The sequence below is a fragment of the Anser anser genome (assembly GCF_964211835.1).
Source record: "Anser anser genome assembly, chromosome: 19".
Lineage (NCBI taxonomy): Eukaryota > Metazoa > Chordata > Aves > Anseriformes > Anatidae > Anser > Anser anser.
In genome coordinates this window covers 7976672-7991567 of record NC_139740.1, presented here as the reverse complement: position 1 = coordinate 7991567, position 14896 = coordinate 7976672, and the positions used below count along the sequence as shown (strand labels likewise).

The 14896-nt window shown below is 45.0% G+C and overlaps 2 protein-coding genes across 6 annotated transcripts in view; one reads left to right on the top strand and one right to left on the bottom strand.

The window, feature by feature from the left end:
* The window catches only part of RECQL5 (RecQ like helicase 5), a 39250-nt gene extending 31694 nt beyond the window's left edge, over nt 1–7556 (bottom strand). For 2 of the 4 annotated variants that reach the window (XM_083805519.1, XM_083805522.1), the window contains exons 1-6: nt 7416–7556; nt 6873–7003; nt 5605–5726; nt 3315–3833; nt 2515–2620; nt 1945–2056 (exon numbers count right to left, since the gene is read on the bottom strand). In XM_083805519.1, the coding sequence (XP_083661645.1) occupies nt 1945–2056; nt 2515–2620; nt 3315–3833; nt 5605–5726; nt 6873–6993 (980 nt within the window). In that variant the 5' untranslated portion in view covers nt 6994–7003; nt 7416–7556. Of the gene's footprint in view, nt 1–1944; nt 2057–2514; nt 2621–3314; nt 3834–5604; nt 5727–6872; nt 7004–7150; nt 7267–7291; nt 7351–7415 lie in introns of those variants that run through there. The other 2 variants (XM_083805520.1, XM_083805521.1) reach the window with 2 other exon arrangements.
* SAP30BP (SAP30 binding protein) overlaps nt 7534–14896 on the top strand; it is a 30931-nt gene continuing 23568 nt past the window's right edge. Inside the window, exons 1-3 of one of the 2 annotated variants that reach the window (XM_083805568.1) lie at nt 7540–7714; nt 7864–7973; nt 10899–10946. In XM_083805568.1, coding sequence (XP_083661694.1) covers nt 7606–7714; nt 7864–7973; nt 10899–10946 — 267 coding nt within the window. In that variant the 5' untranslated portion in view covers nt 7540–7605. Of the gene's footprint in view, nt 7715–7863; nt 7974–10898; nt 10947–14896 lie in introns of both variants that reach the window. The other variant, XM_083805569.1, reaches the window with a different exon arrangement.

The window sequence follows — 14896 nt, the reverse complement described above, 5'->3', positions numbered from 1 at the left end:
CCCAAACAGGTGTACAATCGCACAGCTATGAAGAGTGAGAATGAGGACACAGTCTGGACTATTTTATGATAAACCAGAGCATTAAAAAAAAGTCCTGTTTGTTTTGTGGAACACAATTTGAACATTATGGAACATAATTTGAAATACTTGATTATAAAAAGACACTCCTTTGCCAACAAAGTCTGTGTGGGAAATTCTGTCTCACCAAACTCACTTGTAGATGAGGGCACCTTTCCCAGTCAGAGAATATGACTATGAATCATTACTAAACCGTATGTAATCTCTGAAGGAATGTTTTCAATGCACCACTACAAGACTGCTTTAAACCTGCTTGTACTTGAATATTCAGCAATTCAGCTCATACCTGTGTTGAGGAGTCTCAGCATTTTACAGTACGGTAATGCTGCCAATATTTTAAATACCAGTCTGCCTCAAAACTGGTCCTTTTAAAGCTCTGCAAACCACTATGTCCCAGAGGCAGGCATGACGTACACAGGTGTGGCCAAAGATTAAAAGAGAAAAACAAGTGAAGATGTTTCTCTAAACACAAACACTTCAAGACCAGGCCAGACACAACGAATCAGAGCCCTACATATTTATTCCCTATCGGGAAATTTACTGAAAGAATTAATAACCTCAACCAAAACTGAATTAGCAGTGAAAAAAGAGGAGCTGATTCCATCAGAGACAGAAACAACACCTGTTTTCCCTTTTGTCCCAAAGGGTCACCTTTAGAACTTGTCAGACCTGATCTTACTCGATAACATATGCATGAATACTCAGGACTCTGCCAACAAAGAGTGAAGGCTAAGCAGGAGGGCATTGTTACCTGGGCTAGGGTATCATATTCCTTAAACTATTGAAAAACAACTTGTAAGGAGTCTTTTTAACTTAATTTCTTGGAAACTAACCTTATTACAAAGCATGGTTCAGCTGTATTTTACTTTTCATCAGCCCTATGCATTTCAGTTACTCTTTGCTGGTTTAATGCATTGAACAGGACAGAGACTAAATTTCAGCAGGTGATTAATTTATGCTGCTCTCCTAGGAGACTTCTCATTTCTCTACTGGATAACAAGCATCAAGCAGTAAAATAGCCTATTGCTGCTATAGGATCCTGTCGTCTGTCAGCACAGTGGTAACACAGAGGGATGGCACAGTTGTGAACTGATGCGATCAACTCAACGATGTCCTGCACCTCTCCTACAGTGGTCACAGCAATTGTTTTATTTGGATTTTGAGTGAAGATCAGCTCCATCTAGGGTGTTGCATGAGCTGCAGATGAGCTATTCCTCTACTAAATGATCACAGCTCACAACACTAACTCAGCCCAGCCATATTGCTGTGCAGGAATTCTAATAATACAGAGCAATTATGGTGGCAATTAGAAGTCCCAGAGGAACCACAATTGAAAACATGTAAAATTTCTGTCCTTGAACTAGAGTTGTGTTTTTTAAATGGTTATTGTCATTTGTGAACTGCCACCCCCCACTGCAGTTTGCAGAAGATCTCACCAAAAGCTGGCTCTGACTATTTTAGTAGTGTATGAATTATTTTAGTTACAAATTTCCTTCCCACTGCTTTTCGACAACAGTTAGTGCACTAAGAGAAGTGAAAGAGACAGCTGTGACTGCATCTAGATGGTTCTTTTTAAAACCCTGGAGAGCATGGCAAAAAAAGCCAAGCATTCCTCCAATTTTCTTTGGCTTGAGGATGACTGGTAAAGAGGAACTCTGGTGCCTTCTTTTTCATTTTCATTACAAAACCCTTCCAAGGTTGTTTTTGCTGCTTCTAAGAAAACCTCCAGTTCTATCTTTGTGGGTTTTAGCAAATGTTGATCAGGTGTTTGAGACAGAAGTATCAGATAATACAGAGACTGAGGCTTTTCCTTCCTGCTGCTCAGGTTTCAGTCTCTGGTGGAGCACAACTCTCAGCCTCATGTACCTGACATTTGCTTTGTCTACTCCCATTCCAAAACTGATGGTAGCAACAATAACTGGGATCTTCTCCTCCATCCATTCATTCTGGATTGAAGTCCGGTCAGCTGCCTTGAGTCCTGGAAAAGGAAAAAAGTGGAAGGAAACAAACCAAAACAAAACAGCAAGTAGAAGCATTTTCTTCCTCCTCCATTCCCCCATTACGAGCCAAGCCCCTCAGTAAAAACAGACCGATGTACACACTCCTCTCTGCCCATGTTTAAATTGGCCTGGGATCAAGCAGAAGTCAGCAGCAGCTGTTTCTATTCCAAAAAGAAAAATGTAGAACACTCTTGTGAGGAAACTGGTTGTTATATTTAAGCCATGCAAGATCCAACAAAATGAGCAGTTCTGGAGCAAAGGGAATGCCATTCCGCTGAGTGGTCCGTACTTACCTCAAAGACCTGATGTGTGAGCATTAGACACATTGCAGACCATGCCTAGAAAGCTGCTTGCTAGGTAACCCCAACCCAGGCCTTAAAGGTGGTACGGTTCAGTTCTACCAAGTCCTGAGAGATACAGAAGCAGCCTCCAGTACCTGCATGATAGGCCTTGGCTTTCACTCCTCGGTAGCTCAATTCAATAGCCAGCTGGTCACACACGTCCCTCATCCTGCAGTACACAATGCCGCAACCGGAGTACACCTGGGCAGAGAGGGGAGAAAGTCCGTGACACTGCCTGAAGCCCTTCAGCAAAGCTGCAGTCCTCAGTATGGATGAAATGGAGGAATGCCCGAGGCTCATCTCATCCCCAAACTGATTCTCCAGCAACTTAAAGACATTGTCATGACACAAAAACAGAGTTTCCTACAAGGCCTAGGAGACGTCGACTGAATATGGTCTCCCAATCTTTTCCCAGTGAACACAAGGCAAGCAGCAGTCTCTCTTCACATTACAGACAAATTGAGGTGCAGAGGCTGATTGAGTTGCTGAGAGTTATTCTGGAAATTAGCGTTACCGCAAGAAATTCAATACGACACTAAGTGCTGCGGCTCACCCTTGCTATATTTCACCCTCAGCACAGAGAAAGAGCAGAACCCAATCAAACACACACTTATCGCCAGGGACACGACAAGCCAAGACAGAAATGCTATTTGCATATTCCTAATACATTTTCTTTTAGACCAGCTCTTTTCAGAGGACACCTCTGTTTGAAAGAAATGCAGCTCAATATTCTAATTATTTTAGAGGAACTCAAAAAACTATTGAGCACTTTCCTTCAGGGACCTCCTCCTTTCTCGCCACAGACATGTCAGGGCCATACCAACCACTGGAAGATCGGTGGCCATTAAGGAAGATTTTATTCAGTTTAGCCTTCTTCCCCCACTGAAAAACCTACCCCAGTAGTGTTCTTCACTTCAAGTGCCTTCAGACAGAAATCCTTCAAGTTGGCATAAGGATCAGTCAAGAGCTCTTTGAACTGCACGTCGTAGAACAAGTTAGATCTGAAGCAAGGAGTCTTAAAGGTGGCAAGCGGCTGCTTTAGCTTAAGTGCCATCACAATGTCCTCCTGGACCTGCTTGGTGGCAGTGGCAGTCAAGGCAACACACGGTGTATTGGGTATGCGAGTGCGCAAGGTGCCCAGCCGCAGGTAGTCAGGTCGGAAATCGTGTCCCCACTGGGAGACACAATGCGCTTCATCAATTACTAGGTAGGACAGGAGATTTCGAGACAGCAGGGAGTTCAGCGTAGGCTGGAAGGAAGAGGAAGCTGCCATCTCTGGGGTGATGTACAGGAGCTTTACTTGGGGCTTCTCACTTGCAAGGTCAGCCAGGATGGCCTTCTTTTCCTGGGCTGAAAGCTTGGAGTTGAAAGAGCAGGCTTTGATCTTCAGAGCCAGCAGGTGATCCACTTGGTCCTAAGGTAAATACAAAATGAAAATTAAATGACAAACAAACAGCTTTAAAGAAAGCCACCATCACTACGAATGTCTACTGGAGAGATCCACGTGAGGCCCCAACTTCCACCTCCAGGTTCAAGTCTCGGGACAACGTTCACCTATAGCCCAGCTGTTTAGAACTTCAACTCTTGATGCCTTTATTTCATTGCTGTGTATCTGTTCAGCTCTAGCATCCAACTCCTTTTCTTTGGGCTTCCATTCACTTTAAGACAGTCATTTTGCTGCTAGGGCACATCAGCATGGATCTGTGCAAAATACCCAATGATAGCCACAGTGAGCTGAAACAAGCCACCAGCGTGGCTCAGGATTTACACTATCAAGTTGTCACAGATGGAAACTGAGTAACGCCACCCTACGAAAACAGAGCGCGCTTCATTCCAAAATAACCAAAAGACTTTATAACAGCTGAGATATTATGAGATATGGCAAATCACCTCTGCAATAGAACTGAGTGTGAACAAGAATCATGCCTTGAAAACCAAGAAGAAAACACAGCATCACATTCAGATACATCCAGACAAACACTGGACACACAATTCACCTACCGGCACTGAGCTGTTCACTTGCACTTGACTAGCACATAACATTTCAGAAGGCATGAATAGTCCTGAAAGATGGATGTCTCATTATTTCACTCAATAACTGGTTTCAGTGACTGATTTAATAGGCACTGATTCTGCTCAGTCAACTCTCAACCTTCCCCTATAAACTACACAGACCACGCTCTTGAAGTTGGGTTAGAATGAAATATATCATGACCTTTTCAGGCACAGCCTCCCCATCGCAGGGCTGAATGAGAAAACCTCTGGAGGCTCACTCCAGCTCTGCTCCCTAAGACTCATTTAGCCCATCTCCATCTACCTGTTGCCCTGACACATTCTGCTTCACCTGCAAATCTTACCTCTGGCAATTCGTTTAACCTCTATTTCACTGATAGAATATTTCCTGTAGTGGAGCTTAATTAGGAATTATCTCATTTGGAAAGAGTTCACTATAACACCTTTTTGAGATGCATCACAAAGCCTGTTTTTAATTCTTGATGTGTATTACATTGAGACCACAGAGGAGTTAAAAAAAGCAACAACATGACAGCAAAAAAACAAAACAGCAGCCTACGCCACCAGATATCATGCAACGTTAATGCTACAGCTGCTATTATAGGGAAGTGTGAGGTGATGAAAACGGTAGAAAAGGCAAAATACATAAGCGAAAGGTCACACAGATGAAAATGTTCAAGGAGGAGCTCTGCTACAACAGCTTATCCCCATGACACAAAGACCACAACAAAAGGACAGTTTGGTGGAGAGCAATTTATGCCTACAAAGGCAACTTCTTCATTCCCAGAGTTACTACTTTATAGGTAAAATGGAGTTTTTTTGTGGTTAAAGACTCAGTTTAGTACATTTAAGGTACTCTGCTGCTTTTGTACAGCACACTGTACAAAAGACAACTGGAGAAAATAGAGAAAGGGTCAGTTATAAAAACCACTAGGCTATTATCGAAGAAAAACCTTCTTTAGCAGAGCTGCATAGTATCAAACCAGAGTTATGATAAGTTGCAGCCTCTTCACCTGTCACCAGGCTAAGGAAAACACACCAAGACATCAAGACAGGAATCCAGAGGCAGGCTAACAGCAGACTTGAGGACAGAAAGACAAGAGGCAGCTTGCCTCCAGAGTCTCCCGACCCCCTTCACTGACTGCTTTCCACAGCTGACAGGAGACAGTTACCTGAATCAGTGCAATCAGAGGTGAAATGACAATGGTGATGCCCACTGCCAGAACTGCAGGAAGCTGGTAGCACAAGGATTTCCCTGCCCCTGTGGGCATGCATACAAAGACATCCTTCTCGCCTGCAAAGACAACAGAACAAAGCTCAAGGCTACTGAGTGGTGGCGAGTTCCCAGGGCTCTGTCTGGAGGGGTGGGCACAAAGGCCTGTAATCTGTGAGAAAAGGCATATCTGTGCGTGTACCTTGTGGCATACCAACAAAAGACACCTCATTTTAGGTTCTAAAAGCATCATAATACTTTGTATGCCTGCAATGGTTTCCTTCAAAGAATCTCTAATCACTTTTTAAACATTATGAAACAGCCTTACCTAAATACCAGAAGTTACCCAGAAACCAAGATAAAAAGGAGTTAAACAACTGGTCCATGCTCATGCTAATTCTCTTCCACATGAGCTGCTTTCATTTGTCTTACAGCCCTCCAGTTACCAAACCACCAGTCCCAGGGCAGATCTGTATCACACCCTGTGAAAGCTTATCCCAAGAAGTAAATCCCAACCACACAGGCAGTATTATTTAGTAACTATCACCATGCTAAGGAGCACCCACTTCACATCAGGGAGACGCCAACGCATACAGCGTTAACAGGCAGAGCCACCCTGCTCACAGAACATGACTTTTGGCCAGTCTGTTATCAGCAGCACAACTGCTGGAGACGAATGAAAACTGTAACTGTGTCCTGCACGCAGGGTTTGGTGCTGTTCTGGTTTGCATCATGAGACCTGCGAGGAGAATGGACGGCCAGCAGCCTGTGTGTGCGTGAGCTGCCTGCCGAACCCGCAGCGGTGTGCTGGTGGATGTGTTAACACCAGGAAAAATGTACGTTTCTGGTAACATCCACGTGATTCGCGGATATAAACCTTACCAGAGAACTAAGGCTTCTGCTGGTACCACCTGTGTCTAACGCCATTACAGTAAGGTTTACCCTGCAAGAATGTGAGTGCAAATAGGTTCAACCTCATCTGGCCGCAAGCTGGCAGACACCTCTAGATCAGATACCGGCACCACCAGACCTGAACGTTACCTGTACTGTGTTTGATGCAACCACGTTCTTACAAAACACGTGCAAAGGAGCGCAGGTAGGGCAAAGCCCTGCTCGGGGAGCTTCGATTACGGCTCAGCCACAGGAGCGACCTCGGAGGGCTGGGGCCCCGTCTCCTCAGAGAGAAGGCTCCCGGCTCCTGCAGACCCTGCAGCCGCCGCCCCTCACCTCTCACCACCGCCATGGTCGCGCTCTCCTGAAGCGAAGTCTTGAAGGCCTCAAAGCCGAACACCTTCCTCAGCGCCTTCCGCGCCCTGCCCTCCGGCCCGGGGGCGGCCGTGCTGCTCATCGCGGGGGCGCTGCGGGCGGGAGAAGCGGCAGTGACCGCCCCGCTCCCCCTGAGGCGAGCCCCCGGCCCTCCCCTCCTCCTGCCAGCGCCCCCGACCCCTTTCCCCCTATTTTTTATTATTATTTTGGGCCCCCCCCCCCAGGCAGCTGCCCCTCACCCTTAGGGCTCTGGGGCTCGTTCCTGACGGGACAACCGCCGCCCCCCCCCGGCTGAGGGGGCTCAGAGCCCCTCTCAGCCCCCCCCCCCCCTCAGAGCTTCCCCCCTCAGGGCCCCCCCGCCCCTCAGAGCCCCCCCCCACCCGCTCAGCGTCCGCCAGGCGCTGCCCGCGGCGCCGCGCGATGACGTCAGAAGCCGCTCTTAAAGGGCCAGCACCCCCAAAAAAATAAAACACTCCCCCCACAAAAAAAAACAACCCAGCGCACCTCCGGCCCTTCTCCTCATCCCCCAGCCTCCCCCCGGTGCCTCGCTCAGGGGTTTCGTCGCCTCGCTCCGAGCCTTCCCCCGGGCGGCCGCGGCCCGGTGCCGGCAGCGGTAGGAGGGCGCCGTTGCTGTGGCGACCCCGCCGCCCGCGTCACGGGCGCGCGCCGGAAGCGCGGCGGGGCCGGGCAGAAGATGGCGGCGGCGAAGCGCAGCGTCCTCTCCTCCCTGGCCGTGTACGCCGAGGACTCGGACCCGGAGTCCGACAGCGAGGCCGGGCCGGCGGGCGGCGAGGGGGCCGCGGGTGAGGGCGGGCACGGGCTGAGGGCCGCGGGTGGGACCCGGGGGGGGGGTCCCTCGTTGCCATCTCGCCTTCCTCGCGGCTCGGTTGTTCGTTGTCTTTTTCTTTATTTTTGCTTTTTTTTTCCCCCCCTCTCTGCCCTCTCCTCGCAGGAGAGAAAGGCGGGCTCGTCTCCGTCGGGTACGGGGAGGACGACTTCACGCGGCTGGACGGCGATGAGGAGGGCTACGAGGAGGAGGACGAGGAGACCAGCAGGCAGTCAGTAAGTACCCCCGGCTCCTCAGCGCTCACCCGGCCCCACACCAGCCACAGACCCCCCCCTGTGGCCTCCAGCACCTTCCAAATGTTTCCGTTCACTTTGCTGTCAAGGCAAATGCCTTCTCCTTGACGCCCAGCATCTTTCGGTGCAGGTCTTGTTGCTCGTTACTAACCCATCGATGCTCTTTGACTCTTCCGTGGAAGATTGTCATGAGACACGCAGCTCCTCCTTCCGCAGAGTTAGCACACGTGGAAATGCTGTCAGAGAAACGTGCTGGTGCATGGGCAGCTGGATAACCAAAAAGAATAAAGTTCTGTGATGTCCTAAATTATTCTTTTATGTCTAACTCAGCTTACTACATCTGGTTAACTTGATGTAGTGGTGTCTTGTCTAGGCTTGAGTGGCTTTCATTTGTCATAGGTGCATGACATGTAGATAATTCCTCCTGAATACCGAGGCACTTGGTGCATTGTCAGGCAGGGCACGTAGCTCCCTGCATCTAAGTGCAGCTATAACATACTAAATGATAAATGTTTCTGTGTCTGGAGTAGCAAAGCAGTAAGTCTTGGGAAAATGCAGGGAGGTTCTCTTCTTTCTCATCAACTTTTTGCTTACCTCCACGTTGATGTGTTGGCCCTGCTCAAGTTTTTTGGCTACTTAGTACAGGAAGGAAATAGCGTTACTACAACTTTTTCTTAATGAAAAGTGCGTTAGTTCATTCTCATACAAGACATTCACTGTTCTTGCTATTTGCTTCCCCAAGTAGCAGACAAGAAACTTGTCTATTTTTTCTTTTTTTTTTCTTCTGCCTCTAACTGGAAGAGGTGCAAGTAAGAACATTCAGGGTCAGCGTCTGGCTAAGCCAAGTAATGACGCTTTTCTACTGCTCTAGTCATTCTCCTGTTTATATCCAAAGCTTGGAGACTCTTTCAATAAGATCTCTCTGTTTTAAAGAAGGTGGTAGTTGTGATCCAGTGTTCGTTGACACCTACATGTGTAAATGGGGTAGACTTTACTGCACACACAATTTTCAGTGTAAGTTGCAGTCATCTATCATCTGGGAGGTTCCAGGTGTCATTCAAGTAACGGCGATTGGTTTAGGCACTCTGGTGTTTAGCCAGTGGATCTTGCACTTATTTTCAGTTACTGTGCAAATGAAGGCAGGTTACAGAGGGTACGTTCTCTCTAGTCTCATTGCAGGACAGCAACATGCATTTTTTTATATTCTTTGACCAGAATTGTGAGCGTCCTTAATTGATCCTAGCACCGGTCTTTCTTGGTTATGAGCTGTTTTTAGAAAGCAGTGCAAATTGGTTTCAGGCTGTCTTGGGTTTTTATCCAAACAACTTTGTACTTACATTATCTGCTTTAACTATAACTGAAAAGCCTTTTTTTCAAGGGCAGTTTCAGTAATGTTTTTTTGTTATTGTTGCTGTTATTTCTGAGATGTCTTCTAGTAGGTTAGAAGGTTTTTGGAGCTGTTTCCGTTAAGTGTCTGTATCATGAGTGATTCAACCTGTTCTTTCGTTGAAAATTGCTTATCTTTTTACTATGATTGGGAGCATGGATGGGAGGGAAATGTTATATGTGATCAAGTACCAAGTAATTTGGTACTATGGTTCTTTTTTTGGTTATACACTTACTCTTATTAACCTTTGAATTATTGGCACACATGCGTGTTTTAGGAAGGTACACTGGGGAGCAGCTGAAGTGAAGGGGTTTGGTGTGTCACTTCTGTGGGATATGCATGTTAATTCAGGCAATTAAAACTTACTGACATTATTGTGTGATCATCCTCTAGCTTGCCTTGTCAGAACTTGCTTGTGTGCTAATACCTAGAGGTGGACACTTCATTGTAAGCCCTTCTTTCAACTGCATGTTATCACCTCACTTCTTTTTTGTTTTTCCTTTGGAAGCTGAAACACCAAATTCTTGTTTTGGGGTCAAAGTTGAAATTGAGTGGCAGAGTTTGGAGGACAACCCATTCTACTGAGTTGTGTGAGCAAGGAAAACTTGTTTTCTGCTCCTCAAACTTGTTTTGAACCCAGAGTATGTATGTATGCCTAGAAGCATACCTAACTCTAGGATCCCCAGCGAAGTAGCTCATGGGGCAGTGGAACAGTAGGTTTACTTACCAGTTTTGGATCAAAGCTGTATGTTACGTCTCACATGGTACAGAATTTTTGTTAAAGCTGAGTTCAGTATTTTAAGCTCTCGGGGAGAAATTTGCCCAGTTTTTCCGTTTATTCCTAGGTAGAAAACTGAATGGAGACAGGTACCTAAAACTAAAGTTAGTTAGAAAACTGAAGTTAGTCCGTTCCCTTCTGTGGAGGTTCGTGTCACCTGCAAGTGAGGCTGTGAGATCACTGCACAAGTAAGGAGAGGTGCGGTGTCACCTGGCATCGCAGGGACTTGTGAACTTGGTGCCAGGGCAGACCCTCAACAAGCCTGCATGTTTGGTTGTATGGCAGGCACGCCGTGTGTCCTGTTTGTGTTGCTGATGTATGCTTGGGAGAGTAATGAGCCTTGCAAACGCTGCTTTCTGCGAGTACCACTAAACAGGGGTGAGTGCAAAGCCCCTGCCCGCCAACTGGAAAAAGACAATTATCAATGAATGCTTTTTTCCGCAGTTTTTTTGCTTCTTATTGTTTAGCTCTGCACACTCAGGAGCTGCATGAGTTTTGCGGAGGACGTCTTCTACTGAGAGATGCTTTTGCCTTAAAAGGGAAACAAAAAAACCCTACAAATACACTTCTTTTTGTGACTGTAGGGCTTGTTTTCTGGTCCTAAGTGGGTGGGGCAAAGCTAACTTCCATTCAAAGGGTCTTGGACTGCTGCTGGGCTGCCAAGCACAAGCCCTTTGCTGTAAGTGCAGTTACTTGCCAAGCCTGCTCTTTAAGCTTAATCCTGTAAATTCTTGTCTTGTAGGAAGATGACGATTCAGAGACTGAAAAACCTGAGGCTGGTGACCTAAAGGTATTTGGAAGTGTGGTGCGGTGGGGGAGGGAAAGCTCAGTACAAGAGGAATAAGTCTTAACAGCATGGCTTTGGTTTTCATTTCTGATCTTCTGTAGCTAGTTTTGTACATTCCTTTTTGTAGCTGTAATGTGATTTCTGACTTGAGTTTCTGGCTTCTGCCAAAGGTAGTTAGCCAGGTAGGCTATGGACTGAATAATGATCAAGATCTGTGTTCATGAACTTAAGTCTTCTTGTGAATTAGATCTGAGGTGGGTTTTCTGACAGCATCTTGTCTATTTTGCAGTGATCTGGGAGACGTAGCATTCACTACAGAATTCTGTTATGTCTGACCAGCATCAGCTGAAAGACTTTAGTTAGAACAACTTAATGAATAAGTGATCTTATGTTCCTAGAATTCATGAAACATGTCAAAAGGTATCTCCCTCTCTCTATCCTTCTAAATGAAATTGTTTTGTAAAGACTGTGTTCAAATTTTTTTTAAAAAAAAGGTGGTAAGATCCCCAGATAATTATCATAAATAGTTAAAATAATCTTTATCCTGAGGTTACATCTTGTTTCTGCTCAACGTGTTTAGCAGCATGTAGGAACATACGTCAGGCAAAAAAAAACATGGAGAAAAGCCATGTACCAAATCCATTTGAAACTTCATAGAGATGTGTTCTCAATTTTCTCTGTCAGATCAATCCCCAATGTAATATAAGCAGTTGTGTGGGATACAGAATGAATGACAATTGAAAAGGCCTTTATTTTATCCAGTAGCTTCCTGAAGGATGCAGACGATCTCCGAGTTCTACTTAGGAATCCAGAGGGCCATGTAGCAAGCTGAAATTCTGCAGAGCATGTGAATTAGCTTAGGGCTTTTGTGGAACCATGAGAAGGCAAATGGATGTGTTTAGCTATCCTGCTTAAATGAGATTTGTAGCAGCACCCTCTTCCAGTTTCCACAACACTTGTGTGGGTTTACAGTGACAGGCAGAGCTGAATCTTGGCCGCTGTACTGCGCTTGGTGAGGTCTCTTGCATACACGTGTGAAATATCTTGTGGTGCCCTTGGCACAGAAGTAGGAGGCACTTGGAAATGGAATGTATTGTCTACTTCCCTTGTTGTAATGAAAATAAATTATTGTTTGTTTTGTTTTTTTTTGGGGGGGGGTTCTTGGAAGAGAGGAAAGCCGTCTCATTTTTATCCCTCTCCTACTCTTAAATTTTTACATTATGCCTGGTTAAGCATGCTAGCAAAATGCTTCTGTTAAAAAAAAAAAAAAGCTAGATTCAAATAAGTATTTTTTTACACCTGTTAAAAGACAAATAGATGGGTTTCTCTCAAATGAGATTTGTGGTGTATATCATCATAATGAGCGTTACGAGGGCCCTGTTGCAATTGTTTGCATTTCTGCCTCCTCTAGAAGGACTCTAGGACTTCAGGACAATGTAGAAGAAGTCTGGCAGCTAGAGAAAGGAAAAAAAAATCAGACTAGAGTAGTTCTCGTCTGAGTAAAGATGGAAATCTTCCAGCTGGGTTGTGGCTACTGCTTTAATATGTTGTTGATGTTTCATGTTAGCTTATTTAAAAAGCTTCTTGATTTCAGTGAGTTCTACATGCTACCATACAGATGCATTTTTCCCTTCTGAAGAGGAACTCCATGTGGCTACAGGGCAGCGTCACAGCTTCAGTGGGGAAGTAAGAAACTACCTTAAAAGAACTTGGTATCTTGAGTGCATTCTGAAATAGGAACTCCACAAGAGCTGAAGTGATCATATATGAATTGTTCTTTGTTCAGAGAAAAACATTTCCAGGTTTTTATGTATTTTGTAAAGATGTCGGAAGAAAAGGCTGAACAGATTGTAAAAATGACAGTAAGTAGAATGGGCATCTTTCCTCTCAGCTTCTTGAATTTGGGATGTTCTTACTCAGCACAGACATGCCTGAGTAGAAACAGGCAGTTCAGGTAACAGCATTCTTAGTAGTTAACAACAAAAGATGTAGGTGAACTGAAGTGGTAGAGAAAAACAGTTATTCAGACCATAACTGGACCACTTCTGCTTCAGTGTAAAGTTACCAGCTGTCAAGCTGGTGGTACCTCCCTTACAAAATTAGCTAAAATTGATTGTAGCTTTTGGCCTTCACAGATATAAATAAAACACAATGCCTTCCATCTTATCGTGGCATGGAAAGTGGGGATTTGAGAAGAATACCAGGGAGGCAAATCTGAACATCAGCAGTTTCAGACTTTTATGTCATCCTCAATAGTTGTTTTTAAATGTAGGTGAAAAAGGCAGTAGCCTCCTTTGCTATGTAGTACGCTGCAAGGCAGCCCAGCGCTGTGCTGGTAACGGAGCAGGAGTGTTGTTGGAAAGCATCATACGGGGCAGTGATGGGGTTGCACTAGCCATGCTGTTAAGAAATTCACTTGGGATGGGGGAGGATGGAACATTAGTGTAAAAGCAGCTTTACTCGGAGCAGTAGTAGATGTTTCCTATCCTCCTTTTCCACCAAGTGGCAGTGTTCTCCTGGTTCCTTCCTCATTGCATTGAGCTTGCGGTATCTGAAAACTAGAAAGTAAGAGTTGTAGTTACTCTAACTTAGACACTTGATTAATTTGAAATTGTACTTTGGGGTAATATTTCTTTTTGTCCCAGCTGAGGGCTGTAACTCTTCTTCCTCTATCAATTTCATTGCAAGATGTCAAAGACCTGGGAACAAGTCTCAGTAGCTGGCGTGGACATCGTATATGTGGCCGGGTTGTTTCCAGGGTCTGAACCTGTGTGCAGTCCTTCAAAATGCATGACTGAGATAAACCCACTGCAAATGATCAGTTACTTACAGTCTTTTCAAGCCCTGGGTATATATTCAGTTTTTTTCTAGTGTTTGCTTCTCTGGATGTGTGTTGAACAAACTATTTTGAGATTCTCATTTGAATAATTCACCAGGACACTGCGTATGGAGAAGGAGTTCCCTCGTTGCTGGTGCATCCTGTGGTTTGGCCTCATTCTGCGGTTGGACAGTAACAAACACAAAACCTCCAGAAATTTCAGCTAGTGCCAGTTGTGGATATAGGCTGAGGTGACTAAAAAGGGGAATGATGTGAAAACTGGCAGTGACAATTATAATAGTAAAGTGGTGGTGGGGATAGTGGAATTTGTGGCCTGTCTCATAGCTCCAAGGGGGAGATATTTTTCTACTCCACCCTACGGTATTTAAAATTACCTCTGTTTTTTAATCTTGATTCCAGGGAGCATGTCCTTATTGATCTTGAAAGCACGTCTGTCTGTCCTTACAGCCTTTGTTCCTCACTAGAGATAAAGGCAGTATAAAGGGCTGGATGGGACTGCAGTTCTCATGATCTTTTTTTTCTGCTTAGCAGCAAGTCACAATCAGCATTTTAACTTGAAAAGCTTATGTCTAACTGCTGTGTTCTGTCTATCCTCAAAGAGTCAAGTGGAGATTTACTATAAATCCGTTTGGGGGAAAGAGGTATAGAAGAATATTTAAATTTCATCAGTCATCTGGAAGTGTTCTTCCAGAACTAGCCCATAGGATTCTCTGTTACTGAGCACCTGTGAGACAGTCTCGAACACTATATGCTTATAACAAAAAAAAAAAAAACTGTCCTCTTTAAGTAGTAAAGTAAAATTTCTTAACATCCTGTGACTGTTTGAGGTGCTTCATGGACCCTTGAAAAACAGGAGATTCAAATCTAGGTAAAACTAATTGATCTTCCACATTTGACTCTGGGAGGATATGCTCAGACTCTGAAGCAGAACATGTTCTTTAGTAACCAACATCACTTCAGTGGTCCCTGCTTTTAGTATTAAATAAGCAGTCACAAATTGCAAACAAAGCTATTGTCTTAAAGGGATTTCAGAAATAAAGCTTTCTTGCTTAGAAGGCAAAAGAAATGGTGAACAGCAGCTGCTGGCAGAGGATTGATGTTAAGATGGAATCCC